This window comes from Dipodomys merriami, unplaced genomic scaffold (genome assembly GCF_024711535.1).
Source record: "Dipodomys merriami isolate MVZ:Mamm:240054 unplaced genomic scaffold, mDipMer1.0.p SCAF_13, whole genome shotgun sequence".
NCBI lineage: Eukaryota > Metazoa > Chordata > Mammalia > Rodentia > Heteromyidae > Dipodomys > Dipodomys merriami.
The window spans coordinates 6941569-6969534 of NW_027202604.1; the positions used below are offsets into that span (position 1 = coordinate 6941569).

Here is a 27966-nt window from a genome sequence, read left to right on the forward strand (position 1 = left end):
TGTGAGACTCTTATCTCCAATTAAGCACATACACACACGGTAAAGGATAGGAGAGTGGAAATGGTGAATGAAGGATGGATTGGTGAGCAGATTGCCTTGTAAACTCCAGGGCCTCACTCCCCTTAATGGTTCTTTTGGAGACTCATGTAGCCCACACCTCTAGACATCCCACAAGCCCACCCTGTGTTGTCTACTGAGAAGTCATCATAACTTTTCTTTCTTTAATCAGTGACATTGCTCCTGGAGTTAGATCCCCCTCCCCTCAGCTTCTAGTCTGTTTGGCATGACAGGTGAGCTGGCAGCCCTGGCACTGGGAAGCTCAGGCAGAGTGATTCAGGCACTTGAGGTAGCAAGCCATCTCCCTCGGCCCCTGTCCACCTGCAGCTGCAGGTGACTCCAAGCTGAGCTACAGGCATGGAAATGCCTTGTCTAAGTCCATCTGGGACAGGAATATGAGTGAAGAAAGGGGCAGGACCCCTGCACAACTCCCCCTCCTCAGGTACAGTCCAGAGCCCTGGCAAGACCCACTGTCACCTTCCCCACCATGGTGTGGAGACAGAAGTCCCACAGGGGCTTTGGGGGGTAGGTGTGGGGCATCTTACAGTGTTTCCAGGCTCCCTGAGCAGAGTGGCATGAGCTGTACCTGGCCAAAGAGAAAAGCAACAGAGCTTACCTCTGCACACAGACCCAGGTGGTCAAAGCCCGAGAAGCACTTTTAGTTTTGCACCAAGTGAACTCCCCAAGCCACCTTTGTTCTCAGCCAAGGAATCAATCTTGGGAGAATCAATCTTCAGCCTCCATTTCCCATCTCAGCTTCCATCTTCCTCCTCAGCCCTTAGCACTGTCTGACCCACTGTAGATTTAACCAATCATCCGTCTCCTCGGGAAGCAGGGAGGTACATACATACAGACCTCTCTCTTCTCCACTGCTGTATTCCCAATTCCCAGAACCATATTTTTTGTTTTCTTTGTACATAGTAGGAGCTCATTACCTATGTATAGGCTGAATGGACTTAAGACCAAAGGAGCAGGCCACGCCTCCTCCAGAGCACCTCTGATTGGCTGGCACACAGTAGGAATTCAGGTGCTCTAGTGGGAGCAAGAGGAGCAAACAGGAGTGTCCCCCAGTCCCTCACTTTCAGAAAAGCCAGGGCAGTGGTTCCCCCCAGGGGGTAGACTTCAAGCTGGCTTGGCAGATCCCCGGAGGGGAGGCAAGGACGCAAATAGACAGCTGGCTCCTGGCATCTGCGTCCTATGTACAACTTGTCTGAATCCGGAGGGAATAGCCGATCCTGCTTCTGGGGGTGGGGAAAGGATTTCTCCTGCAAACAAGGTTCAAATCTGAACTCCTGGGATGTTCTTGTTTTGATCTGGTTCTAGCCTGACACCATGGGGTTGTGCAAACGCCCTGGAACAGTGAGGGCATTAGGACCAGGAGCGAGGCGCACACTTGGCTCGGCCTGTGTCTGGCACAGGGCTCTGGGCTGAGCAGAGCTATGTGTGAAAGGAAATCAGGCTCTGCGTGCGACTTCACATCTGTTGATCTGACCTGACTTGAAGCCATCCAAAGAAGGACGGCTGTCAGCGCTGCTTGACTGAAGCCCCACCAGCTGGCCCCCGACATCTCATTACAGCCCAGCCACTTGTGCAAAGGGAGAGAAACACGTGGAACTAAACACCTGAGAGGAATGGATTCCTTACTTTTTTTCTCAAGGAGAAAACCAGGGAGACAGGGAGCAAACAATTCACTCTGAAGTCTGTGGGAATGGGCTTGCAGAAGGCAATTAAAGAAATCCACTTCGAGAGGACCCAGGGTGATACCCAGGTCCTGTGGCTTTCTGATCATGAGTGGAAGCAGGTCTTAACACACGTGGTTGGCAAATGTCAGAAGGACGAAAAAGAGCTGGCTAAGCGACTAGCAAGACAAATCTCAGGTGAGCTGAGCAAGCCAGGTTGTGCCCTGAGGCACCCGGAGCGGTGTGAGCAAGCAAACCTGAACACAACCTGTTGCATCTGGCAATTGTAGCAGCATGCTCCTAAGGAAGCGCCAGCGACAGGGACCATGCAGACTTCCGTTCCGGCTGCTCCTTGTGATGCTGGGATGTCTCCTGATGATGGTGGTCATGCTGTACCCGCCCCCACCCACCCTGCCCCAGGATGCCACGGCCCGCACCAGCAAGCGCAGCTCTGATGCTGGGTACCGCTTGGATTTTGGAGACTCCCAAGAATGGGTCCTGGAGACTGAGGATGAGGGGGAGGATTATAGCTTCATAGACGATCTACCGCCCTTCATCTCGCTGCGGGAAGATCAGCTGCTGATGGCTGTGGCTTCACCCCGAGCCAGGAGGAATCAGAGCCAGAGCAGAAGAGGAGGCTATCGGTTCATCAGACAGGCAAGCAGGAGGCAGGAGGAGGAAGCCTCAGAGGAGGAGGATGGGGAGGTAGCAGAAGAAGAAGCACTCACTCTGCACAGCCTGGACCAACAGGGCCTCAAAGAGGGGCACAGAACCCGTATCCCCCTGCGGAGGACCCTGCCCGAGGCCCGGCATCCACTGTAAGTAAAGCCCCCCTGCTTCTTCCCCTTTGCTGGTCTCCCCAACGCCAGTCAGGTGGCTGCAAAGTGAAGGTGCAAACTGTGCTGGATCTCCTCCCTCATCCCATCCCTGTCCACGACTCCAGTTCTGGCCTGGAGGGCCAGGCAGGAACAGCTGTGTGTATGTAACCGGCCAGGAGCTCAGCAGGGATTTCTCAAGACACCTTTTCACACCCACTCCAAGCCAGTGTGGGTATTCTGCTCCCTTCTTAGTGTTTTGTGGGGTTTTGTTTTGTTTTTTAATCAACACAGCGATTGCAGTGTGCATTTAGGCAGCTCATGCCACGCACCTGGTTTTAATCGAAGAGCTTTCCATACACAACTCATAAAGTCCTGTGAAGTCCTTGCAACTCTGGAGGATGGGTGTAACTATTAGCTTCATTCTCGTTTTGTAGGAATGAAAAATAAGGCCCAGAGAGGCCAAGTGGCTCACCCCAGTCACACACAGCTAGCCAGTGCCAAAGCAGGGATTTAGATTCAGGCATTTAAGTGCCAGTCTGCCTGAATCACGGCTCTTGAACACCCTCTTTAGCCTGATAGACTAGTTTCAGTGCCTGACTGCTGGAATACTGTCTTCACTAAAGCTTAGTCTGGCAAGATGACCCCAACCGGAGGAGCTTGGCTGGGAAGTATACACAAATGCAGGTCTGTGCCCAGGGAGATGGTGGGCTCTCCCTCTTTATCCCCACCCTCCTTTACCATGGTTGGCCATGGGACAGGACCTGAGGCTGCTTACCCACCTCCAGAAGCAGAGGGACTGGCTAGTCCATCTCTGGATGATCTCAGACCCATCCTTGGAAGTTCTGGTTCCTCAAAGCCCGGCTGTTTCCTGGAAAGCAAATATATCTTTCATCCCTCCAGGCAAGGGATGTGTAAGAGCTCCTAAAATGCCTGATTTGGGCCCTCCCAGCACCATGCTGGGCCTGGAGTCCTTACCTCTCCACTGACTTCAAAGCCTTGCCTTAGAAAGCTCTTCACAGGAAGCTTCCAGCCCAGGCTAGCTTTGTGCTTTCTCTAGACTCCAGGCACTTATTATAACTAAAGCTAAAAGGCCCTTGATGCATTGACTTGCTCTGTGTTGCTTCTCCTTCTTGCTGAGCCCACAGGTCAGGACTGCATGTGCACTGTGCAGCCAGTGCCCGGCACCCGGTAAAGCAATGCTTGCAGATGCAAGAATACTTTCAGATTCCTTTGATATGATTTTCCCTTGCCCCAGAGCAAGATTGATCATCATCATTTTGTGACTAAGAAGAATGACTGGAAACAAATCTTTGGATCCCAAAAGGGGTGTGTGTGTGTGTGTGTGTGTGTGTCTGTGTCTGTGTCTGTGTGTGTCCTCAATTTTGTGCCTGTATGTTGTGTGTATTATACATTGTACCATGCATTGCATGATATAAATTGTATATTGCACATTGCACTGTGTATCATATATGTATGTATGATTGAACAAGTGTTGGGGATATGTGTGGTGCACTGTGTAGTGTGTGGCAAGTGGGTGTGTTGTATATGTGGTGTGATGTGTACAAATATGAGCTATGGGAGGTTGGCATGGTTGCACGTGTGTTCAAGTTGTGGGTATATCTGTGTGCATAGTACACACATGTATTATATATTCATTGTACATATTGGTGCACATGTGTCATGATGTTGTATTTGTCTTGTATGTATTTATGTGGCTCAAATGTGCCATGTGTGTTGTGATAATGTTGCTTGGGTCTGGCGCAATTGTTCATTATTGTGCCTATGTGTATTGGATGTATATTGGATGTGTATTGTGTATAAATTTGTGCATATACAAATGTGTTATGAAGTTCATGATAGCTCACGTGTGTGTGGTACAAAGTGAGTGAATTTTGTAACATATTTGTTGTACCCATGTATGCATTACTGGGTGAGATGTACATGAGTACAATATGCACGTATATTGTGCATGTTGTACATTTGGTGCTGTGTACACATGTATGGTGCTATGCATACATGCACGTGTGTGGTGCATAAAGTACATGTATTTGTTGTGGCTGTGTTACATGTGTATTATGGATCATGTAAGTGGGAGTGTGCATAGGTTCAAGCATGTTGCATTTGTTGTGTGTGGTGTACATATATGCAAGTGTGTGGTGCAAGCAGGTGGATTTTGTGCCAAGCGTGTTTAATGTAAAAAATGTATGCATGCATATGTGTACCATTCTGCGGCTTTTCTTCCAGCCAGCTTAACCAGCTTGTCTCAGTTTTCCTGGAACTTTACCCATTTTAGCACTAAAAACTCCTGGTACCCAGGAAACCCTTAACCCCAGGCAAAGCCATGCAGTTGGACTCTGTGCTCCAGCTTGCCAGACTTCTCATGGTTGCCAGCTCTATGCAGAGGTGGGAAGCGCCCTCTGCTGGATCCACCAGTAAGTGCAACCTGTGGCCGTGGGCCCCAGACTTTCACCTGTAGGTCAGGCTCTGAACACTGGATATGCAAGAGTTCTGATGAAGCGTGGCATAACTCCACCCTCCTTCCAAGAGACAGTGCTTTTCTCTTCTTCCTTAAAACTAGGTTGAAGTACAAGACATGAAAGAAACAGCCATGTATTAAGGACCTACTATATGTGGGCTTGCATTACAGTTTTCCTGCCAAACCTGGAACAACAAGACTTCCAGGGCCATGTACCCCACACTTCCTCCTGTCCCCAGGCTTCCTGCAAGCCCACCCTTAACCTGTAGCTTAGACAAGCCCCAGCCACAGATTCTTCCACCAAAGCCCTGGCCTTTGTTTGCTCCTCTTTTTCAGACTCTAGGTCTTGTTTGAGCACTATTATTTCCATTTGTTTAATTTACATAACAAAACTAGTAAGTGGGTTTCATTTTTATGGATGTGAAGCCAAGGTCGAGAAAAGTGGATGGACTTGTGCCACGTCATCTGTCCACATGTTCAACACCAAAATCACCCTGGGGTTTAAATTCAGGGCCTCCTGCTTGCCTGGCAGGTGATCTACCACCTGTGTTACCTCCAGCCACCTTTAATGTTGGTTATTTTCATGATCTCACTTTTTTCCAGGTGGGCCTGGGCTGAGATTTTCCTTCTTATAATTCCCCTGTAACCGAGAAAGCAGGTATGTGCCACTGTGCCTACCCACTGGTTGTAATGGAGTCTTTCTTACAAACTTTTTTACTCAGTTTGGTCTTGAACTGCAATTCCCTAATCTCTGCTTCCAGATGACTTGAGACATCATGCCAACTTAAAGCCATGCTCTTAATCAGACTTTCTAAGTCTGCCACTTCCTAGACCAGACAATGGGCAAGTCACATGGGTTGAGTACATTTCTGGCTTTCCTTTGAGGGGAGGATGGTAGAGTGGGGTATAGTTCATATCCCCAGCCCTTTTTGCTTTAGTAAGTTTCAGGTAGAGTCTTGTAGAATTTTGTTTTGTTTTGTGGTACTGGGATTTGAACTCATAGTATCATGTGTGCCAGTCAGGCATTCTACTACCTGAGCCACAGGCCCAGATCCCAGACTTTGCACTGATAAGTCAGGTGCAAAGGTCTCAGGGTCTTTACCCCAGGCTGGCTTCAGACACAGATCCTCCTACCTATACCTCCTGTGTGGCTAGGAATACAGACATAAGCCAGCACATCCAGCCTGATTTTCCCTTCTTAATCAGGAAGCTGACACTGGTCCATAGAGAGAGACAATAGAAGATGCTCATCACGGCATCCTCAGGGATACTTGGAGTGGAAGCCACCTGGTGTCACATCCCAGGCACAGAAGAACTGGGTGTGCCCCATGAAATACTCAGTGGGAGCTAGGAGCCCAAGACTCAGCATCGGCTCAACAAGGGAGCAAGACCTTGACAATCCTCTGTTGAGACTAAGAAGTGAGACAGAGAGCCTAAGGCTAGTTCCTTCCTGGCTATGGAATCCAGACACTCCACCAGTCTGTTCCTCACCAGACAGCTCAAAGGCATTGAGATGGTGGTGTGATGAGTCAGAGAACAGCTCCTGGTCCTGGAAGAGCCAGGAACCAACACATAGGACTAACTCATCTCTGCAAAGCTGCTGTCGGAAGGAAGGAAGGTGGAGAAAGTCTTTCCCATCCTCCTGTCTTTGCACAAACCACTCCCACTCCAGCACTAACAGCCTCAAAGCTTGGCCAGATCCACTCTCCTTGATCTTCCAGGCATGGAGTATAAAGCCGTGCTTCCCTAGGATCTAAGAGACTCCTGTGAGCTAGTGCTTTGGTTCTCCAGGAGCCTGTATTTTGGAGTGGCATCAGAGCCCCCAGGTGGCTGGTTAAAACCGAATCCTGAACCAGGTGCTGGTGACTCATGCCTATAATCCTAGCTATTCCGGAGGCTGGGATCTGAGGATCCCAGTTTAAAGCTAACCTGGGCAGGAAAAACCATGAGATTATTTATTTATTTGTTTATTTATTTTTGGGTCCGGTCGTGGGGCCTGAACTCTGGGCCTGGGCTCTGTCCTTTAGCTCTTCAGCTCAAGGCTAGTGCTCTACCAGTTGAACCACAGCGCCACTTCCGGCTTTTTTCTCTTTGTTTATGTGGTGCTGAGGAATCGAACCCAGGACCTCAGGCATGCAAGGCAAGCGCTCTACCACTAAGCCACCTTCCCAGCCCCTCCATGAGATTCTTATCTCCAATTAACCACCAAAAAACTGGAAGTGAATTGAGGGCTCAAGTGGTAGAGTGCTAGCCTTGAACAAAAAACGCTAAGGGGCAGCACCCAGGCCCTGAATTCAAGCCCCAGTACTGGCTCCAAAGAAAACAGATTCCTGCCTTCTTGCCGCCCTTCTCGGCCTCATCCCACCCCACAGCTTCCCACTCAGCAGGTTCAGGATGGGTCTTCAGCATTTGTAGCTACAATCTGCCAGCCACTGCTATACTGCAGAGACTGGAGGACCCTGCTGAGTCCCATTGCTGTCTGTGCACCAGCCAGACTGGCCAGAACAGAGAGCCTCAGACGTAGATATGTGTGCCACCATAGAGACAGCTGGTTAACCTGCAAAGCCTTTCAGAAGATCCATAGTGCAGCCCAAGATGCTAAGTTCCCTATAGACTAGTACTGCTTTTAAGCAGTAAAGGGCTACCCCACAGGTTCTCCAAAGTTTGTGCACATGTAATTCCTTACTGCTTCACACACACACATACACACACACACACACACACACACACACACACACACACACACACACACACACACCACCACCACCACCACCACCACCACTGGAGACTCCATACCAAATCAGAGCTCAATCACCTACATTTCAAAAAACAGAGTAAGGGAGGGAGAAGTAGGAGAACTCAGATTCTTCTTGAAAGGTAATGGAACCAGGTTTTTAGACCCCAGGCTCAAGATCCACAAGTCCCAAGTTCAGTCCAGGCACTCACTCCCATATGTCAAATACAGAGACATAGTGAAGGCAGAGAAAGGAGTTTTATTACATGGCGGCCATGGGAAGACAGCCCACTCGGGCCATCCTCGGCCATCCTCAGAGGGTCCCACATGGCACTGGGGGACAGGGAGGGAGAAAGGTAGCAGAGTAAACAGTCCTAGCTCACAGAGGCAGCCTGGGTAACCATTAGCTCAGTCTTTTTCTTGGAGGAGTTCCAGAGAAGTTATTTTACTACAGGAACAAGATACTGTCCTGTTTGGGGCTGTTTGCTTTAAGGTACTAAGGAGATGTTGCTTGTGGGAGGGGCAGCTTTCACACAAGAGGGCTATCTTAATCCCTGCAAACTAGGCCATTGTCTTAGGAAGAGAGGCAACAGAGAATAGCTCAGATCAAAGGGCACAGATACAAAGATAGGGGGCTTTTAGTTGATTCATAGAACCCAGCAAGAATATCATTTAAGTTGCTTCTGACATCAGTCCTAGAACTGAGAGATAAAGAAAAGAAGTACAGCCCACAGTCTCACTATAACCTGAAGGGCTCATGCTTGAATCTGTGTCAGGTCAGCTCCAAGTAAATAAGCCCTGTTCTTTCCTGACTTAGGTATGCATGAGTGTGACATACTCATCTGCTCACAGAACCGTAGACACAGGGTCAAATCCAGGCACCACCTCTCACTGTGTGACCTTGGGCAAGCTGCTCAAGGTCTCTGAGCTTTAGTGTCCTCAACTGTAAATTGGGGTGATAGTAACATCTTTATATGGGGCAACAGAGAAAGTAAGTTAAAGCATGTGATGCTTTCCCCCAGGATTAAAGTCCAAAGAGAAGCTGACATTGTATTCTTCAGCAAAGAGCCTAAAGTGAATCAGACAGGAGGAAAGATGGAGGGAAGATGGAGCTTTCCTGCTCTGATCCCCCAGAGGAGGGGAGAAGGGGAGGGGAGGGGGGCGTCCGAGGGGAGGCGGGGCATGGAGAGTTATACTCATCTATATGTGGTTCTAGAACAGGCCCCTAAGCCAGGGCTACAGCAGCCCCCCCGCCCAGCTAATGGGGAAGCAGCGCAAGGATCTCATCTGCTTTTTTTCCTCCCTTCTGCCCTGGGACCACCTAGGGCATGGTGGGGAACATGGTGTGGCAGGGCAGGGCAGGGTGGGTGTGTTATTGGGCTATAGAAGAACGTGGTATTACAAGCACAGGGTCCGTGCCATTCTTTGCCATCTCTGTCTCGCCAGGCAGTGAGTCACCGGGATGACTCCTGACCCCGCTGCTGCAGGCTCTGACTGCCTGGCCTGAGAGAGGGGGTGGACAGGGCTGACTGATGAATGGGGCGGCAGTTCATCTGAGAGGCTTGGCTGGCAGTGTGAGGAGGTGGGGCTCATCTCAGTACCCCCCATCCATTCCACTCCACCCCGTCCACCAATGAAAAGTCAGCAGGGTTATTGCAAGTGATGCTACTGGACCTTCCTGGCCATGTCCTGAAGGCCACCCACAAACATCACACTTTCAGCCTCGGAGGATGAAGAGCCCCTGCCCCCCATGGGGCTGTGGTGGGAATGAGAATGAGTATGAGGCACTAACACTAGTTGACTCTGGGCTTCCTGGGTACAACCAGCTGAGCTTGGTCATCAGATTAGAGGTGGCAACCCTGCACCTTGCCTTTTTCTTTCTCTTTTTCTTTCTTCTTCCTTTTTTTAATGCTGGTACTAGGACTGGAACTCAGGGCCCTATGCTCTCCTTTGGGTTTTTCACTTAAAGCTGGTGCTCTACTACTCAGATCTCAACCTCTTGACTAGCTAGGATTACAGACGTGAGCCACCATCGCTTGGCTGTAAGTTGTCTTGTCTTTTACAGTCACCCCTCACCCCCCCCAACTCCAACGGAGGAAAAGGATGTTGGTAGATACTGCTACTCACAGAGAGAGGCAAACTCTTCAGAGGGAGGATTTAGAAGTTTCATCTGGCCACTCTGAAGGGGAGGCTGGCTCTGGCACTATTGCTCCAGGGCACTCTACAGGCCTCTGGTCAGTGTTCATACCTGCAACTCCCAGACAGTGTCCATACCTTGTCGAGGGTTAAAGGGCCAGGATAAGAGCAAGCCAGGGATATCCTAGAATCCCTCAGAAGGGAACTGTGGGACTATCACAAACAGAGGGAGACTGTACACACCTTTTGTGCCCTGTGTCACCTAATAGAGAATGACAGGTTGGCAGAATTAGCCTCCACTGAAGACTCTGATCTTCTCATGCTCTGTCTCATATAGAAACGAGCACCCTTACTCATTCCTTGAAGGTTTTCTTTTCCCCAGCTGTGCTCCAACCTCAGGATCCCCACACTAGCAAACATCATTGTCAAGCTGTACTTAACAGTTAAATATCCTCAGGCAAACTGCTTTGGCTTACACCTGTAATCCTAGCTATTTGAGAGGTGAAGATTGGGTGGTGCACACACAATTTGAAGCCAGCTAATCAAAAAGTTAGTGAAAATCCCATCTCAACAAACATGCTAGGCATGGTGGTACACCTATAATCTCAGCTACCTATGAGGCATGGGTAGGAAGAAGCCAGCCCAGGCAAAACTGAGAGTCTATTCAAAAAAATAACTAAAGCAAAACGGGCTGGTGGTGCGGCTGAAGTGATAAAGTGCCTATCTAGCAAGTATGGGGGCCTGAATTCAAATGTACTACTCACTGAATAAGATGAGGAGGAAGAGGAGGCCAGTAGAAACCTTTCCACTGTGGTCAGGCAAGAGGGCTGGCAGAAGCTTTGGTTCATGTGTGACAGCCAGGCAATCTGGTGCAACACCATGACTCATTCTCTTTGAAATCATCATCCAAATGCATTTTCCAAATTCCTAGGGGATCCTGGGGCAGCAGGCAAGAGGGATGGGTGGGAGAGCAGAGAGGGTGAGCACAAGTGTGTGCACTTGATTGCTCTTATCCCTTCTGATCCTGGCTACAACCCTGAGTGAGGGAAGGTAGCCAGTTGTCTAGTTAGGAATGTAAATAACAGCCAGAATTCCAGTCGAGGTTACCTCAGTCCCAAAGCTGTTGGTCTCTCCTTCGTGATCCTCTGCTTGAGCACCTGGTCACTTTGGCTTACAAAATCCCAAAGACTTTGCTATGCACCACTTCACTGATTTGCTGGATTCTGCTATGACAGGGGCCCAGGATGGTTGACAAGCCACTCAACAAGGAGAATCAGAGGCAGGTGCTCAGAGGTATAATCGCTTGCACAAGGCCCCCTTGCTTGGTCTGTCTACCCGTTGCTTATTTCGCTAAAGGATTTAAAGAAAAGTTAGAAAATTGCTGTTTGCATTTTTTAGACAAGATAGGGGGGAATATATATTTTTAATTAACATTATTTTGTGCTACTCCTGGGGCTTGAACTCAGGGCCTAAGTGCTATCCCTGAGCTCTCCCCCCACTGCCCCCACAAGGCTAGTGTTCCACCACTTGAGTCATAGCTCCACTTCAAGCTTTTTGATGATTCTTTGGAGATAAGAGTCTCATGGACTTTCCTGTCTGGGCTGGCTTGGAGCCTCGATCCTTGGATCATAGCTAGGCTTACAGGCCTGACCCACAGGCACCTGGCTGAAAATGTATTTCAGAATGTCTTTCTGATGTATGAGATATAAGTATGGTGAGTTCTTGTTCTCCAGCAGCATAGATATAAATGTCAGGAGCAAGGACAATTAAGAGTTTATTCAGTAAAGAGAAAGTAACGGCCACTCAGAAGAATGAGCAGTGTGAATGAAAGCTGATTGTCCCTCCATGGTCCTGAGCTGTTGCTTTTACCTTGCCTCTATCTTCCCCTCACCTACTTTTCTCCTCCCTTCAGGCAATTTTCCAGATGATGATTGGTATATTTGAAGTAGGCCAGACCTTTCCCAGGGCAGTGACCACAGGATGGCAAACTGGCCTGGCTCCTGATTGGATTGTTTGAAATAGGCCAGATGCTCTCCTGGATCTGGTGGGTTTGGCCTGAGACATGGCAAAACCCAAGGCCCTCCTGTGGGTGGAGGTTTGTAGACGGCTGGCCAAGTTATGGCCAGACCCAAGACCCACCCTGCACTGATGGGAGAAGGGGCAACATGTTTGCTGATGTCCTTCATTTCCTTCAGTTCCTGGCACATGGGGAGCCCATTTCCCTCACTGAGCCTTCAGAGAGGCCTGGATATCTGCAGGAAGGATATGGCTTATATATATGTTCTCCTGACTGTCCTGTCTGGAATTCTGGTACTGGTTTTGATGTCACACCCCACATCCTGAATGTCTCAGTGTTGAGTAGTGATAACTACCTGTATGATGGGGTGTAAGCCTCATTATGCCACATGCATGTATTATATCCAAGTCTCACATTCTGTGGATTGATAGAAAGGGACCAGTCCCATGGACACACATGGTGGTATTATGCCCTGAGAACAAGGTGACAGACCTCTGTCCCTATGAATCTGCCCCCACAGGACTCCTAAATCCAGTCTCTGCATCCCCAGTCTCCTTTCCTAGTTTAGGAAACAGTCAGACTCCCAGAAATATGCTTAAGTTTTAGCCAAGGGCTTCTCATATTTCCTCTTACTACCACCACCAAGAATCAGAGGCAGGTGTGAACTGTGGTTCAAATGGAAGGATGCTAGCCTTGGACAGCTATAGCTAAAGGAGAGCATGAGTTCTCGCTTGCATGAGTTCCTGCCTCAGTATTGGCACAACACACACACACACACACACACACACACACGCACACACACAACACACACACACACACACCCCTAATGCTACCAATAAATGAGCTGACACTTCTCATGTGCTAGGTGCTGTGCTAGGATGCAGGAATACAACTAGAAAGAAACGGGTGTGCAGCCCTTGAGTGGACGGTAAGCTGTGTTCACAAAATGCTCAAGGAGGGGCGTCCACACACTTTAGCTCACAGCAGTTCCCGGACCTTGGTAACACTGTCATTTGCTTCCATTGTTCCAGATGCTGGCAGTCAGCTGTTGAGAACTGTCCCAGTCCCTGCTGACTGCAATGATGGGGTGTGGACTGACAGAGCAAAGGGGCTCTTGGGATCAGAGCGGGAGCTAATAGAGACACGCCTGTCTCTTTCTATATGGTAGTTTTCAGCAAAGCTGGACAGCACAATGGAGTTGGGAAGGGCATAGAACCAGAGGCCCAGCCAGGCCTGCAGGGACTTAGAGCAGGGGTCAAGTGCTTTCTGCAGCTCCAGGCTCTCTTCCCCCCAGGTGTCTGCAGCAGCACCCCGAGGGCAGCCTGCCCACAGCCAGCGTGATCCTGTGTTTCCATAATGAGGCCTGGGCCACCCTCCTGAGAACTGTACACAGTGTCCTGGACACGGCACCCAGGGCCTTGCTGACGGAGATCATCCTGGTGGACGACTTCAGCCAGCAAGGTAGCTGTGGTTAGCCTTGGGCCCCAGAGGGGAAGGGAACTCCCATGGAAAAGATGGGGGTAGAATCTACTGTAAGCGAAGTTCCCCAGAGGTAGGAATCTTCCTGAGGACTCACCTGTAATTGGAGCATGAAAGAAGGGCCCAGGGGAGACCAGTGGGAGAAGGGAAACAGAAGAGGAAGAAGCCAAGCAAATGGGGACCCCATTCCCTGGGCTCTCCCCCACGACTCTGCAATCACAGAGGGCAGCCAGTAGGGCACACTGTTTGCTAGACCTTGGGCAAAACCCTTTGCATCTATCACTGTTCCAAAGAGGAAACTGAGGCCAGATAGGAGAACTTGCCAGAACTGAGTCAGACCAAGAGGGGCAAAGTGGGGGCCAGATAGCCCAGCCTATAGAGTCTCCTGAAATGCTTCCTCTGACCAAAAAAAAAAAAAAAAAACCTTAGTTCAGAGAACAGCCTAAAAAGAAGATGGAGAAAGAACCACCCAGCCTGACTTCCCAGTCTGCAGCAATCAAACCTTAGGTGAATGTGAAATGTGGTGGGTTTCTTTAAACACCACAGGGGTCGGGGAGCCCAGAGGGGCTCAGGGATTTCCATCTCTAACAAGCTGACAGGTGGTGCTGGGGAACATCCTGACTCAAGTCCTCTGCTTCTGACTTAAATCAGAAATTAAGCCAAAGTCCACTCTGGCTTCATGAGATGAGGCTCCATGAAGAAAGCCAAGCAAGGTGGTATGTTACTTAGGGACACGGCAGGCAATGTGACAGAGGAATCAGGCATGTTGTTAGCTGTCTAAGGTCCTCTTGTTGGAAGTCTTTCCAACCTGGCCATGGCAGAAACTTGGCCAGATTGGGCTGGCCAATACCCAGAGATTCTTCAGACCATCAGCTGAGGCAGGGTCTTCCTGAGATCATGCCCTGTGGTCCCTGTCAGCCAATGATAAATGTCCTATTGGTGTCCCTAGGGAGTGTGGGAACTGAAGAGTTTGTCTTAGATACACAGATACACGTGCCCTCGTGTACATGTGGATCGCCTGTGAACACACACACAACACACATATGAGTCAAACTTTTTCTAGCTTAAGCACGAAACTGAAGAAGCCTCTCATTCTCCTCCTCAAGGGTCTTTGTCTCCCTTCCATGTAGAACCAGCCTTTCAAAGGCATCGTGCAGGCCCCTAGTGCTCCAAAGAGTTGCCAGCAGTGACCTTAATGAGGCCCACTTAGTTCCATTGGCTATGGTGTCTGTGACCCCATTGACCCCTGTCATTCTAGAACAACTCAAGTCTGCTCTCAGTGAATATGTCACCAGACTGGAAGGCGTGAAGCTGATTAGGAGCAACAAGAGGCTGGGTACCATCAAGGCCCAGATGCTGGGAGCCAACCGGGCCACAGGAGATGTGCTAGTGTTCATGAATGCCCGCTGTGAATGCCACTCCGGCTGGCTGGAACCTCTCCTCAGCAGAATAGCAGGTGACAGGTAACTCACTCCGGCCTCGGGATTTGCCCAGCAGAACACGGAAAGTGCTAGGTCTCCACAACTACAGAGAACTCAGTACCTTTGGGGATTCCCAGGTGGTTAGAAGGAAGTTAGAATTGGAGGTGTGGATCAAGTGGTATAGCCCTAGCCTTGCACAAAAAAGCTCAGAAACATCACCCAGCACCCAGTGCAAGCCCCCAAGACCAGCAAAAAAGGAGATATGTGTGTGGGGGGGGGACACATAGGTATGTACTTTTCATAAAATAGGCCCCAATTCCTTACGGAAAAGCATATTTTCTAGAACAACGCTATTAAATAGAAATATATCATGAGACACAAATATTTTTTTAATTCAGTACTCATATTCCAAAATAAAAAAGATGAGATTAATTTTTAGCAATATAGATGATTAAACTCAATATATCCAAAATGTCATTCCAACAATTTTTAAATGATCAAAATTTTTTACATCTTCTTTTCCTGGGCGTCTTCTAAATCTGCATATTTGATAATGACACCACATCTTATTTGGGAAAACCGCATTTGGAGTACCAAAGGCACCGTGGCTGGCTCACTGGCAGCGTGTGTATATATCTGGTTTCCATTCCCAGAGGGTGAACCGTCTGTCTCCCCCCCCCCATCCCATCTCCCTACGCCCTGCCTGCCCCCTCTAATCCCCCAGGAGTCGTGTGGTGTCCCCACTCATAGACGTGATCGACTGGAAGACTTTCCAGTATTACCCAGCCCAGGAGTTGCAGCGCGGGGTGTTGGACTGGAAGTTGGAATTGCACTGGGAACCCTTGTCAGAGCCTGAGAAGAAGGCTCGACCATCCCCCATCAGCCCAGTCAGGTGAGGCCTGTGACCCAGAGATGAAGTCAGCCCAGCTGGGCCCAGCATATTTTCAGGGATGCTCTGAGGTGGGTATGGGAGAAGCTGAGACATCTACCCAGCTCTCTCACATGGGAGCTTTGGAGGTTCCTAGGCCTCAAGTCCTGCCGAGCACAAAGGATGGGGTCAGGCAGATGAATAGGACCACATTCCCCATGCACAATTAGTCCTAAAGTCCATCGTCTCTCCCAGCTGTGGAGTGGATGATCTAGGGTTCCCCTGCTGTGTAACAAGCCGCCTCATAGTAGTGCAAACCAGCCATGTCCCTAAGCTCCTGGTTCTCAGGGTGGGGTTCTGACAGGGCACAATAAGGGATCTGTTCTCACCTTGCCTGGACACACACCCAAGAAATGATTTGCCCAACATCATCAAGCTACTGGAAAGCAGGTCCAGAGTTAGGACGGGGCCAGGCACTGGACTGAGACCATCTACTTTGCCTCTGGCTGTGTTGTGTGGCAAATCCAAGTCCACAGTTGCTTGTTTATAATGGTGAAAGCCAAAGACTTCTAAACCCAAGCCTTTATTCATGATGCACTGGGCACAAGAGGCTGCCCTGGTCTGAGGCAGGTGTCTGCGTAGGCCTGATTTCTGCCACTTACACTGAAGATTCACCTTTCACTGTATTTGACTTGAGCGCTGGCCCAGACATACATTCAAGTGCCCATTAAGTCCATGCCACTTCTGAATTTAAAAACACACTGGCACTGAGGCCCTGGTGGCTCACCTGTAATCCTAGCTATTCAGGAGGCTGAGACCTGAAGGACCATGGTTTGAAGCCAACCCTAGCAAGACTACATTTACAATTAACCAGCAAAAAGCAGGGTTGGAGACATGGTTCAAATGATACAGCACCAGCCAAACAAGTAAGCAGAGCAAGAATGTGAGCCCCAGGTCCCAGAACTGGGATTTAAAAAAAGACAAAAATAAATAAATCACACACATATATTACATGAGTTATTTTTAACCCCCATTAAACACAGAAAAAATTATTCCAATTTGGAGGTAGGAAAACTAAACTCAGAAAGCTTACATATCTACAGATCTGGAAATTGTGCCAAGCAATCTCACAATCTTGGTGTCTTAGTATTTTGGCATAACAATATTTTTAATAATCTGAAGCTGGTGGCTTTGTAATGCAATACTGTCTCCTCTGCAATTAAAAAACTCTGAAGTTTTATTTATATCTTGTGACATATCCAGAGTTTGGCTGCATTCAAATTTGTTTCTGAATGAAGGGAGCTCTGTAAGAAGGCTTCTGGCTACATCTTTTGGGGGGAAGCCCAGAGGATATTATTGTCACCTGAATTCCCTTCCTCCAGGTTTCTAGGTTGCTTTATTGCTTATAAATCATGTGTAATTCTCCCAGAGCACATGGAACTGGCTTTAAACTGCAATCCTCTGATCTCAGCCTCCTGAGCATCTAGGATTACAGGTGTGAGCCACCAGCACCAGGCTCTGGTAGGCATCTTATTTTTAGCCAAGGCTTTGGTCCCAAGCATCTTTCCAGACTGACTATAGCCAGCAGATCTGGGGGCCTGGAGCTCAGTCCCTGGGGCTCCAATGTAGGAACAGACTTGCGGACAGAACAACTTTAGTCCTCTATAAAATACTTGGATTTTTGACATTGTTGCTTTGATCCAATCTTGCCACTAAAACTGTTGATTTCCAGAGCCTGCTTTCTCAGTCCCTGGAGCTCCCTTGGGGAAGCCCTCAGTCCTGCTTTGCCTGTGGAGCTCCGGGCTCTGAACTGCAGTCTCTTAACTGCCCATCTTCTCTGCTCAGGAGCCCCGTAGTACTCGGAGAGGTAGTGGCTGTGGATAGATATTACTTCCAAAACACTGGAGCATATGACCCACTCATGGCACTGCAGGGTGGAGAAAACCTCGAACTCTCCCTTAAGGTAAGTCCTATGCCAGTGTAGGACACAGGTGGGATTTCTGGCATGGTAATGGTAGTGGTAATGGTTATAGCTTGGCAGAAGTCATCAAAATGCCAGGAGTTGAAGATGAGGCTGGGGAAAAAGTATACATTTATTGTGACTAGGTCTGCTAAACCTCCTCCCATTCCTCCCCCATTCCCATCTGTCTTGTGTCCCACCTTGATTTTACTTGGCCTCCCACACGAATTTGACCTTCAAAACTTCACTCCAGGCTCTGGTGCCTGTAAAGGAGACCTCACAAGCTTCTAGAAATTCCCGGGCCACTGGGGCCACATTCCTTTTGGAATGTGTTGGCTGGAGAGAGGAGGTGCAGTCTCTGGGCTGCATTTATTTCCAAGGGTTGAGTCTGCGCATTGCAGACGGGCAGCTGTGCCCTCCACCATCTGGAAACTGCACCAAAGTGCTCTCATCCTCTTGGCCACTTCATGCTCACGACATCCTGTGTGGTTTTTGCCAGTCCCTCAGAGACCCCCCCCCCCGTTCCTGGAAGGGGAGGGGGAGAGTTGCTCACCTTCTCCCTTCGTGGCAGGCCTGGCTCTGTGGTGGCTCCGTGGAGGTCATCCCTTGCTCTCGGGTTGGGCACCTGTACCCAAATCAGGATACCCGCACCTCCCTGGACAAGAAGGCCGTCCTGATGAATAAGGTCCGCCTTGCTGAGATCTGGCTGGGCTCCTTCAAAGAAACTTTCTACAGACACAGCCCAGATGCCTTCACTCTGAGCAAGGTAAGGAGAGGGTAGGGTTCTGTGCCCAGCCTGGGGCCATCCCAGCTGGGGGTTGGGACAGGGGAGTCCATCCCTCCTCCCTGGAGGGAGGTGAGGTGGAGGAATGGAAGCCTTCTGAGGCATGGAAGACACTCATGCCCCTGGAGAGCAGGCTGAGTGGAGGAGCTCCAGGCCTCCACTTAGGTCTTTCTCCTGCCCACCCTTGCCCCACTTCTTTTTCCCCTATGGCAGAACAGCCTCTGAGACTGAGGAATTGGGATGCCTTGAACTTCAAGGTTGCTTGAGGTGAAGATCTCACCAACTGTTTGCTGAAGCTGGCCTGGAACCACACGAACTATCCGTCTCATCCCAATGTCTAGGCAGGCTGAACTCTCTCTGGTCCTCAGGAGTTGCCACTATTGTTGCCCAGAGGGCCACAAGATTCCTCCCACATCAGCTTCCATAGTTACAAGGGAAAGAGACATTGACACAAGGCCTCCACTCCACTCAGATTTCTTCTTTGTTCTTTGGCCTCCTCTTCCCTCTGAAAGAGGCATCCACCTTTGGATAGCATTGTGCAAGTCTACTGGTTAAGCCCATTGGTGGTGAGAAAGACTGGGTGTCAGTGTGGGATTTTCAGTGGTGTGATCCTGAAAGTTCCTTGTGCAGTCAGCATTCCTCTTCCTCTCTTGTTGCACCTTCTTTTTTTTTTTTTTTTTTTTTTTTTGCCGGTCATGGGGCCTGAACTCTGAGTCTGGGCGCTGTCCCTCAGCTCTTCAGCTCAAGGCTAGTGCTCTACCACTGGAGCCACAGCGCCACTTCCGGCTTTTTCTGTTTATGTGGTGCTGAGGAATCGAACCCAGGGCCTCATGCTTGCAAGGCATGCACTCTACCACTGAGCTACCTTCCCAGCCCCTGTTACACCTTCTTGATGTCTCTGGATGGTTTAATAAGTTCATAGATCCAAAAGCACTCAGAAGAGTAGGTGGCATGAGATGAACCCTGTCTGGGTGTTGATGGTCATCACTGGGGGAGAGGGGAGCTTGGTGAGTCCGGCAGGTGGTACTAAACTATGCCCAAGACTGGGAGGTTCCTGGTGGGAGCAAGATCTCCTTAAAGGAGGGACAATGTACACAAAAATGAGCTATCATACCCTAGAGAGGCCCAGAGTGGCTCTTCAGGAGATGTTGTAGTTGAACTGTAGCTGAGTGGATTCAGTTTTGACATCCAAAAGAAGTGCTTGGTGAATATTCTAGCACCTGAGGGGTGGGATAGAGTTTAGACTCACTACGTGCTGAAGGCTCATGCCTGTAACCCTAGCTACTCAGGAAATTGAAATCTGGGAATCCAGATTCGAAGTCAACCTGGGCAGGGAAGTCCATGAAGCTCTTATCTCCTATTAGCCAGCAAAAAGCTGGAAATATGGCTCAAGTGGTAGAGCACCAGCCTTGAGTAAAAAAGCTATGGGATAATGAGCAGGCCCTGAGTTCAAGACCAGTACTGACTGGTACAAAGAATAAAATAAGAAAAGAAAAGGAGTTTAGACTTTACTCCATGAGCAATGGGAGTAGGTGGTTTTCTACAGAGTTCTTTTTTTTGCAATAGAAAACAACTTCACTTTCTTTATGTCTTTTTTTCTGTGCCTGCCTCCCAGCTTCCCTCTTACATATACATGTATATGCCATATGCAGGGTCAAGGACATAGTCATGTAAAAACAATGCAACAAACTAAGAAAACGTCCTTTGTATTTTGACATATCTTGTTGCATTTTGAATTTAACATATGCATATCAGGGAGACCTTATGCCATTTGTCTCTCTTTAATCTTGGTTTATTTCACTCACTGTGATTTGTTCTAGTTCCATCCATTTCCCTGAGAATGCCATTATTTTGTCCTTTCTAATGGCTGTATAATATTCCATTGTATATAGGAACCACAATTTTTGGATCCATTCATCTGTAGTGGGGCATCTGGGTTGTTTCCATATCTTGGCTATTGTGAACAGTGCAGCAAGGAACATTGGGGTGCATGTGTCCTTAAATCCTGGTTCCTGTTGCTCAGGGTAGATTCCTAAGGAGTGGTATGGCTGGGTTGTAGGCAAGGTCTATGTTTTCTGAGGAACCTCCAGATTGCTTTCCAGAGTGGTTGTGTTAGTTTACATACCCACCAGCAGTGCAGTAGGGTTCCTCTTTCTCCACATCCCTGCCAGCATTTGTTGTATAGAACTCTACAGCGTTTTATAGAGTTGCAACTGGCTTTTAATCTTTTGCTTTATTTTGGGGAGAGCATTCGTCTTTCTTGCCTGGGAGGCCAGTTGGTTTTTTCTAGTGCCCAGCTACAAAGTACCCTTAAGGAAATGGCAACATTTTGGATGCACTGGTCTAACCTTCTGCCATAGAGACCCACCAGAGCATGGTCTATTGGCCATAGCCAGACTAATGCAATGGCATGCAAATTACTTACTGACCTTAAGTTTTCTCAACACAATTTTTGGTTCAATTAGAAGTGCTTGTGTTATGCCAGGCACTGGTGGCTCGTGGCAATAATCCTAGCTACTCTGGAGGGTGAGATCTGAGGATTGTGGTTCAAAGATAGTCTGGGCAGCAAAGTCCATGAGACTTATCTCCAGTTAGCCAGAAAAATGCTGAACATGGAGTGGTGGCTGAAGTTGCAGAGTGCTTGAACACTCAGGTTGTGATCATTCAAGCCCCAAGTTCAAGTCTGAGGACTTGGCACTTAGACCCAGGCAATCACAGAAATTGGGACCTGGCATGATGGGAATTCCCTCTGCAGTCTGACTGCTCTGCTTTTGGGGAAAATAAAGGTTATCTAGTTGGTGATTGGGGAGTTTTGAAGTCCTTAGTGTGTTCATCCAGCCAAACCCTTCATTTTATAAAACAGAAAGCTGAGGTCTCATAGAAGAAGAAAGAAGTTAAATGCTAAAGAAAAGCAGGGAGAAAGGCAGGAATAGAGGGAGAAATCTAATGGATATAGAAGTAGACTAGCCCCGCCTCATAGTAGTTGGTCTTCCGTCTCCCAGCTCCCTCAAGTATAGTTACACTAAACCGTACATATGGATACCACTCCTCTGGGACTAGCGGGAGTCCTATTAAGTATCTCCTCTGAATCGCTCTGAATTTGTGGGGAGGTGGGTGGAATTCATTCTCACTGTTGGGACCTCCAGCCTATAAGCACCATCAGTGTGCCACAAATCTTCATTGATGGAATAAATGGATCACACAGAGATTGTTAAACTGAAGCTAAAGTCTGACTCTGGCCTTTTAGCAGCTAATGAACCTGGGAAAGTCTTTTAACACCAACAATAGCTGTGACCATACAATAGAAAGAAATATGAAGCCAGGTACCAGTGCTCATGCATGTAATCCTAGATATCAAGGAGGCTGACATCTGAGGATTGTGGTTCAAAGCCAGCCCAGTCAGATAGTCTGTGAGACTCTTTCTTTTACTTGTCTAGAAATTTAATCATGAAACAACTGGAAACAAAGAAAACATTTTAACAAAAATATTTGGATATTTTACATAAATTAATCTTCTAAGTATAACAGACTGTGAGACTCTTATAGCTAATAAACCTACCAAAAAAAAAAAAAAAAAACAAAACAGAAAGAGAGCTGTTGCTCAGGTAGTAGGGTGCTAGCCTTGAGCGAAAAGAAGCTCAAGAACAGCTCCCAGGTCCTGGGTTTAAGGCTCAGACTGGCACCAAAAACAAAAATTAAAATTAAAAAAAGAAAGAAAGACATATAAAAAAGTGATTCGGAGAATTCCAAATACCAACTTAGTCCATAGGCAATCATTCTTCTCTTCTTTTGTCTACTCCTGTCTCTGAGGAACACCAATGAAGGACATACATGTCCCTCTGTTCATCTGATGACTTTTGCAAAGAGAATGGCACCCTTACTGCTCAGTCAGAAGATACTGAGCAGAGGATTCCTATTTATCTATCTACCTACCTACCCATCTATCCTTCATCTCTCTCTCTCTATCTCTCTATCTCTCTATCTCTATCTCTCTATCTCTCTATCTATCTATCTATCTATCTATCTATCTATCTATCTATCATCTATCCATCCATCTGTCCTCCATCTTCTACTTTTTGTCCATCCTTCATCATCTATCATCCATCCATCATCTATTATCTATCAAATATTGATCTTGTATACACATGTATACACACCGTCCCATTAATGCATGTTTTAGTACTGTCCTATCACTCAGTTGATTTCAATGATGTCCCTGAAAGTATTTAATAGCATGCACTTATTTTACATGTAAAAAGCTTTTGTTCTGAAGATTTCTAGTCCTTTTAAGCCCTCACATGGATTTTGAGATACAGAAAGATCTCACCACCAGGGGACTCGACATTGCCTTGTTTCTTCCTTTCTTAGGTGGTGTTGTGCAGAAGGGGAAGTTCAAAGTCAGCATGCCCCTTGTTTGAGGTCACACAAAGGTTGAATAGATTTGTCAGTTTGTTTTTATCACTATCTTAGTGATAGAATACCAATGAAGAAATGTCTCTGCTTTGGTAACAAAGCAGAGGAGAGGTTGGGGAGATCTCAAATAAAGATTAATGATGTAAATAAACCATCAAAATTATACCAATTTCCTTAGAGGAAAAGCAATAGATTTCCTTGGTTTAATGGTGTGTAAAGCTGTGGAATAAGTAAGAAATTCCTGAGTTAGGAAAGTTAATTTCATTGGGCATGGTGGGGTTCTTGGGGTCTTCTCCCCAAAGCCCCAAACTTTAATTTATATCAACATTAAAATTTTGTCTTGCTATCCATCCAGATACAATTATATAATGAAGGAGAACCACAAGAAGGAAGGATTGTTTCACCTAATTGATTAACTCATTAACAGAAAGACTTGGCAGCCTCACCTGGTCCCTTACCCTACAGTTTCCCAACTGACGCCCTTCTCAGCTGCTTCTAGGCCTGTTCCTGTCTAAGCGCACAGCCCTCTATAGGTGGCCACCAATGCCCACCAGTAAGTCTCAAAGCCTGAACACCAAGGTCTTATTCTGTGGTCTTTGTAAAGATTTGGTAGGTGACTGGAGTGGGTGCTGTCATTTCCAGTCTTGGTGCTTCCATGTCCTAGGGGAGATCCACTCTGTGCCATCCCTTCCAAACTCTCTTCGGCCAACACAAGATTTTCTCTACTGACCACAGTGCTGGGAGCTGGAACCTTGGGCCCCTCTCTGTCCCAGCCCTTCAACTTCTTCCAGCCACCCTATCTCCTCCCCTCCTAAGTCACCTCTGGCATAACACAAACTCTCCTCATGTGGATGCTGGTGTTTTTCTTCTTCCCCAGGCTGTGAGCCTAGACTTCAGGGAGCGAATAAAGCTGCAAAGGACGCTGGGTTGTCGGACCTTCCACTGGTTTCTGGCCAACATCTACCCTGAGTTGTATCCAACAGAGCGCAGACCCAGATTCACTGGAAAGGCAAGGCATGGCCCAAGGGTGATGGGTCGGGAGGAAAGGAGAGGGTAGTTTCCCTCCCAGGACAAGAGCTACTATTCGAATGTTCTTCCATTGTCTTGGTCAACCAATGGTGAGCTCAGCAAGGCCTCGGGGGTCTTCATTCCAACCCCTGCTCATATGCCAGCCTGAGGAAAGTGGCTAGCTTGCCATTTACTCTAACCCCAGACCTCCTGGCCTGCCTCCTTCCAGAGTATGTCCATCAGGATCAGTGATTTCCACTTGACCCCATTCCTTATGAGTGAATTTGAGGAATGGAGCCTGGCTGAGTGTGTATCATGGAAGTTGGGGTTTACTTGTCTGTGGGTGTCCACTTGCAGCTCCGCAACAAGGGTCTTGGATTCTGCGCAGACTGCCAGGCAGAAGGAGAGACCTTGGGCTGTCCTGTGGTGCTTGCGTCTTGTAGTAACAGGCGACAACAGCAGGTAGGTGGTCAGCCTTCTCAGGACAGGGAGCAGTTCGCAGAAGTTTCATGCTTCACTTCCTTTTCTATAGTCCCCTGTCCCCTGATGGCCCCTTTCCCTGATGTGACAATTTGTCATAGCACTGCCTGCTTCAATCCCAGTTTATTGGTGGAGCTGAATCAAAGAATGGAGCAGTGAGATAGAGGGCAATGGAGAGGCTGTTTATCCAACCCTCCTCAGTCAGATGAAAAACTAGAGCCATAGAATCACAGCCCTAGGGATTGCAGGCACTGGTGTTGGCAGGTTGAAGCAAGGTCATAGTGTCAGGAGAAAAGATGGCAATAAAGTCAGAGGAAAAATCTCGATGCAGTGATGCAATATTCAAATAGGCCCCTTGGTCTTTAGGAAAGTCACCTAGAATCTTAGGGCGGGTTTTATTTTATTTTTTTGGTTATTGTTGTTTTGTGTTAGTCCTGTGGCTTGAACTCAGGGCCTGAGCACTGTCCCTTTGTTTTTGTTTTTTTGCTCAAGACTGGTCCTTTACCACTTGAGCCACAGCTCTGCTTTAGGCATTTTTTTTTTTTTGGTCGGTCATGGGGCTTAAAATCTGGGCTTGGGCGCTGTCCCTGCACTCTTCAGCTCAATGCAAACACTCTACCACTTGAGCTATAGCGCCACTTCTGGTTTTCTGGTGGTTTATTGGAGATAAGAATTTCACAGACTTTCCTGCCCAGGTTGGCTTTGAATCATGATCCTCAGATCTCAGCCTCCTGAGTAGCTAGGATTACAGGCATGAGCCACCAGCGCCCGGCTTTAGGCTTTTTTTGCTGGTTAATTGGAGGTAAGGGTTGCACAGACTTTCCTTCCTATGCTTGCTTCAAATTACTATCTTTAGATCGCAGCCTATTGAGTAGCTAGGATTACAGGCATGAGCCAGGAGCCTGGCTTAGGGTGTGCTTTACTCTCTTCAAAACTTTCTTTCATCGGAATAATTGCTCAGATGGTAGAAGCCTCCTTTGAACCCATCTGGGGCCTTGGTGGACTCACTTCTTTTTTACAACCTGGGTGATAATGGAGCAAGTCTCACCTGTTCCCAGATCTCTCCACACTCCTGCTGTCATAAGGGACTTTGCATTAAGGTACCTCAATTCCCAGAGGTATTTTTTGGATGATCTGAAGATACCAAGAGAGCCTGGGGGTGGGGGGAGTAGAAAAGAACATCCCTCAGAAGGCCTGGGGCCCAGCCCTGCCTGGAAGAGAGCCAGCCAAGAACACATAGAAAAGGGAGGCTCAGGATCCACTTCACCTCTCCTGGCTCTAGAACCATCTAGAACCTACTGAGAAGCAGTCATGCCTGGTTCAAGGGCTGAAAACAAAAAGAAATAAAGCTTATGAAGAAGTTCTGTAGTAGGGTAAAATGGCTGTATGATCTCAGCAGCCTTGTTTAAACTCTCTGAGCCTTTTCTTCTTCATCTGCAATTGGGAATCAAGTAAACAGAATGTTTACTCTTTTCTGTGTGTGCACATATATATATATATATATATATATATATATATATGTTGAGGAAATTAGTGAGGACTCTTGGATCCAGCAATAGTGTAATATATAAACTCAACGCCCTTCCTTAATACACATAGATAGGCTCTCTCTCTCTCTCTCTATATATATATATATATATGTATATATATAGGCTATATATATATATGTATAAAATGCTCCTTTTGTGCACAAGTCATTGATTTGACAAGAAAGCAAGCAAAATCTCCTTAACAACAACAACAAGCAACTGAAAATAGAGCTATGGGATATTATGGGATATGGGCTGAACTGCCAAAGTCAGGGGTAGGCAGCATCCACCTCAGAGAGCTGGGCATGCTGACTCCAGACAGGGAAAAGCAGTGAGAGCCAAACTTCAATCCATGAAGATCAGCTTTGGATCTTCAAGAGCAATCCCTGCTCCCAAAGTTAAATTCCATCTATCCATCGCCACAGGGAAATGTTTCCCAAGGAAGTTTGTCCATCACCTCAGGGGTTTAAGTAGGAAAAATACCCTTCCCTGAGTAAGGTGCCCAGCCTTGCCTCTAACATTGGGTTAGGATTCACGTATAAACTGTGTATGTGGTTTGGCATCCTCAAGCAAGGCAGGCTATTTCATTTGCAGAGTACCATGCAAAACAAAAGTATGGCATCTCCAATTCAACAAGTGTTAAGGATTTTTCAATGCTGATAGCAATGTGTTAAGTTTGTTAAACCAAGAGCATGTGTGCCAGTTATATTGCTCAAATCCAACCAGTCCTGTCTTAGAACCACTAATATAAAAATTGGTTTGGGCTGTGACTGTCAGGAACAAACAAAAATAGGTTTCTCAGGATGTGCCTTCAATTAGTGTGCACAGGCTTCTCCACTAAAGGCCTCCCCAAGAGTATGCGCGATCCCAGTGCTGCGGGTAAATACGATAACCATGAGCGAGAGTCAGCAGCAGATCCCACAAACAGCGGGACAGTTCATTTGAGGGGCAGGAAAGATCTCTGCAGAAAGAGATCAGCATAGGCCTCAGAGAGAGGTTCCTCATCTGTTCCTCCACCATTTCACTCACAGGACACACAGACTTCTTTCTAGATTAATCTATTGGACAGTCAATAGGACAATGGAGGAACGTGACAGAATCACGTAAGGCAGCTGCCATGTGAGAACTTCAGGGCCCAGGGCTGGTGTCACAGTATATTTATCGACTTAACCATGAGATGCAGCCTTGCTGTCCTGCAGAACAATCCCTGACACACTGTTCCTTCTGCCCAGCGCCTGGAACACATTGGCAGGAAGGAAATCCGTTTTGGAAGCCCGCCACATCTGTGCTTTGATGTCAGGCAAGAGCAGGTAATTCTGCAAGACTGCATCCAGGAAAGCACAGCCATCCATTCGCAACTCTGGGACTTCCAGAAGGTGAGAACTCATTTCCGGATGTTCAGTAGGGCTGCAGGTCAGATGGGATTTATGGGCAGCACTGCAGTCCGGGTTGTTCCAAGAGGTCAGGTGTTACCAGAGGCCTGTGTTTCTAGGGTTGAAAGTTACTGCATGTCAACCTCAGAGAGAGAGAAAGCACCCCCATGGGGAGGCTGGGCCACCAGCATCAGGACATGTACTAATCCTTCTTCACCTAGTCAGTGTATAGAACTGACTGACTGGGAAAAGGATTGCTGCCCCTCCTCCCACTTTGATGTTTGTCAGTTCATCTTGCGGGGAAGAGCGTGGAACATGTCACAGAAACAGCTGACCAGTGTGTTAGTATGTTTTTTAGGAGTAACACAAAGACCCCCCCTTACTACTGTAATAAAACATGAATATGAGTAGATGCATAGATGAATAGATATATAGATATCACCTTCTTCCTTCTAATGCAGATTCCATTCTGATCATTTCAGCATTTTTGTAAAGTTTGGACCTATGAATCCTTAGGGAAGAGGAGCTTTAGATCCTTCCCAGAGGTCTTGTGTCTATGGAGAGGAATTCTAGTATCGTAAGCACTTAGGAGAATTAGCAGCTTGCAGACACAGGATTGGAAGAGGAAGGTGATAGTATCTATGATTAATTTTCTCCTTATATCTTCCAAATTGAGTTAGATTATTACCATAAAAAACAAATACACACTTTTTCTTTCTTCTTCTTCTTTTTTT

The 27966-nt window shown here is 47.7% G+C and overlaps 1 protein-coding gene across 2 annotated transcripts in view; it reads left to right on the top strand.

Moving 5' to 3' along the window:
* Window positions 1-1433: 1433 nt before the first annotated feature.
* Galnt15 (polypeptide N-acetylgalactosaminyltransferase 15) overlaps window positions 1434-27966 on the top strand; it is a 32164-nt gene continuing 5631 nt past the window's right edge. The window contains exons 1-9 of one of the 2 annotated variants that reach the window (XM_070018643.1): window positions 1434-2554; window positions 13212-13378; window positions 14655-14859; window positions 15542-15709; window positions 17531-17648; window positions 18217-18411; window positions 23720-23851; window positions 24208-24312; window positions 27092-27235. In XM_070018643.1, coding sequence (XP_069874744.1) covers window positions 2031-2554; window positions 13212-13378; window positions 14655-14859; window positions 15542-15709; window positions 17531-17648; window positions 18217-18411; window positions 23720-23851; window positions 24208-24312; window positions 27092-27235 — 1758 coding nt within the window. In that variant the 5' untranslated portion in view covers window positions 1434-2030. Of the gene's footprint in view, window positions 2555-5658; window positions 5689-13211; window positions 13379-14654; window positions 14860-15541; window positions 15710-17530; window positions 17649-18216; window positions 18412-23719; window positions 23852-24207; window positions 24313-27091; window positions 27236-27966 lie in introns of those variants that run through there. The other variant, XM_070018644.1, reaches the window with a different exon arrangement.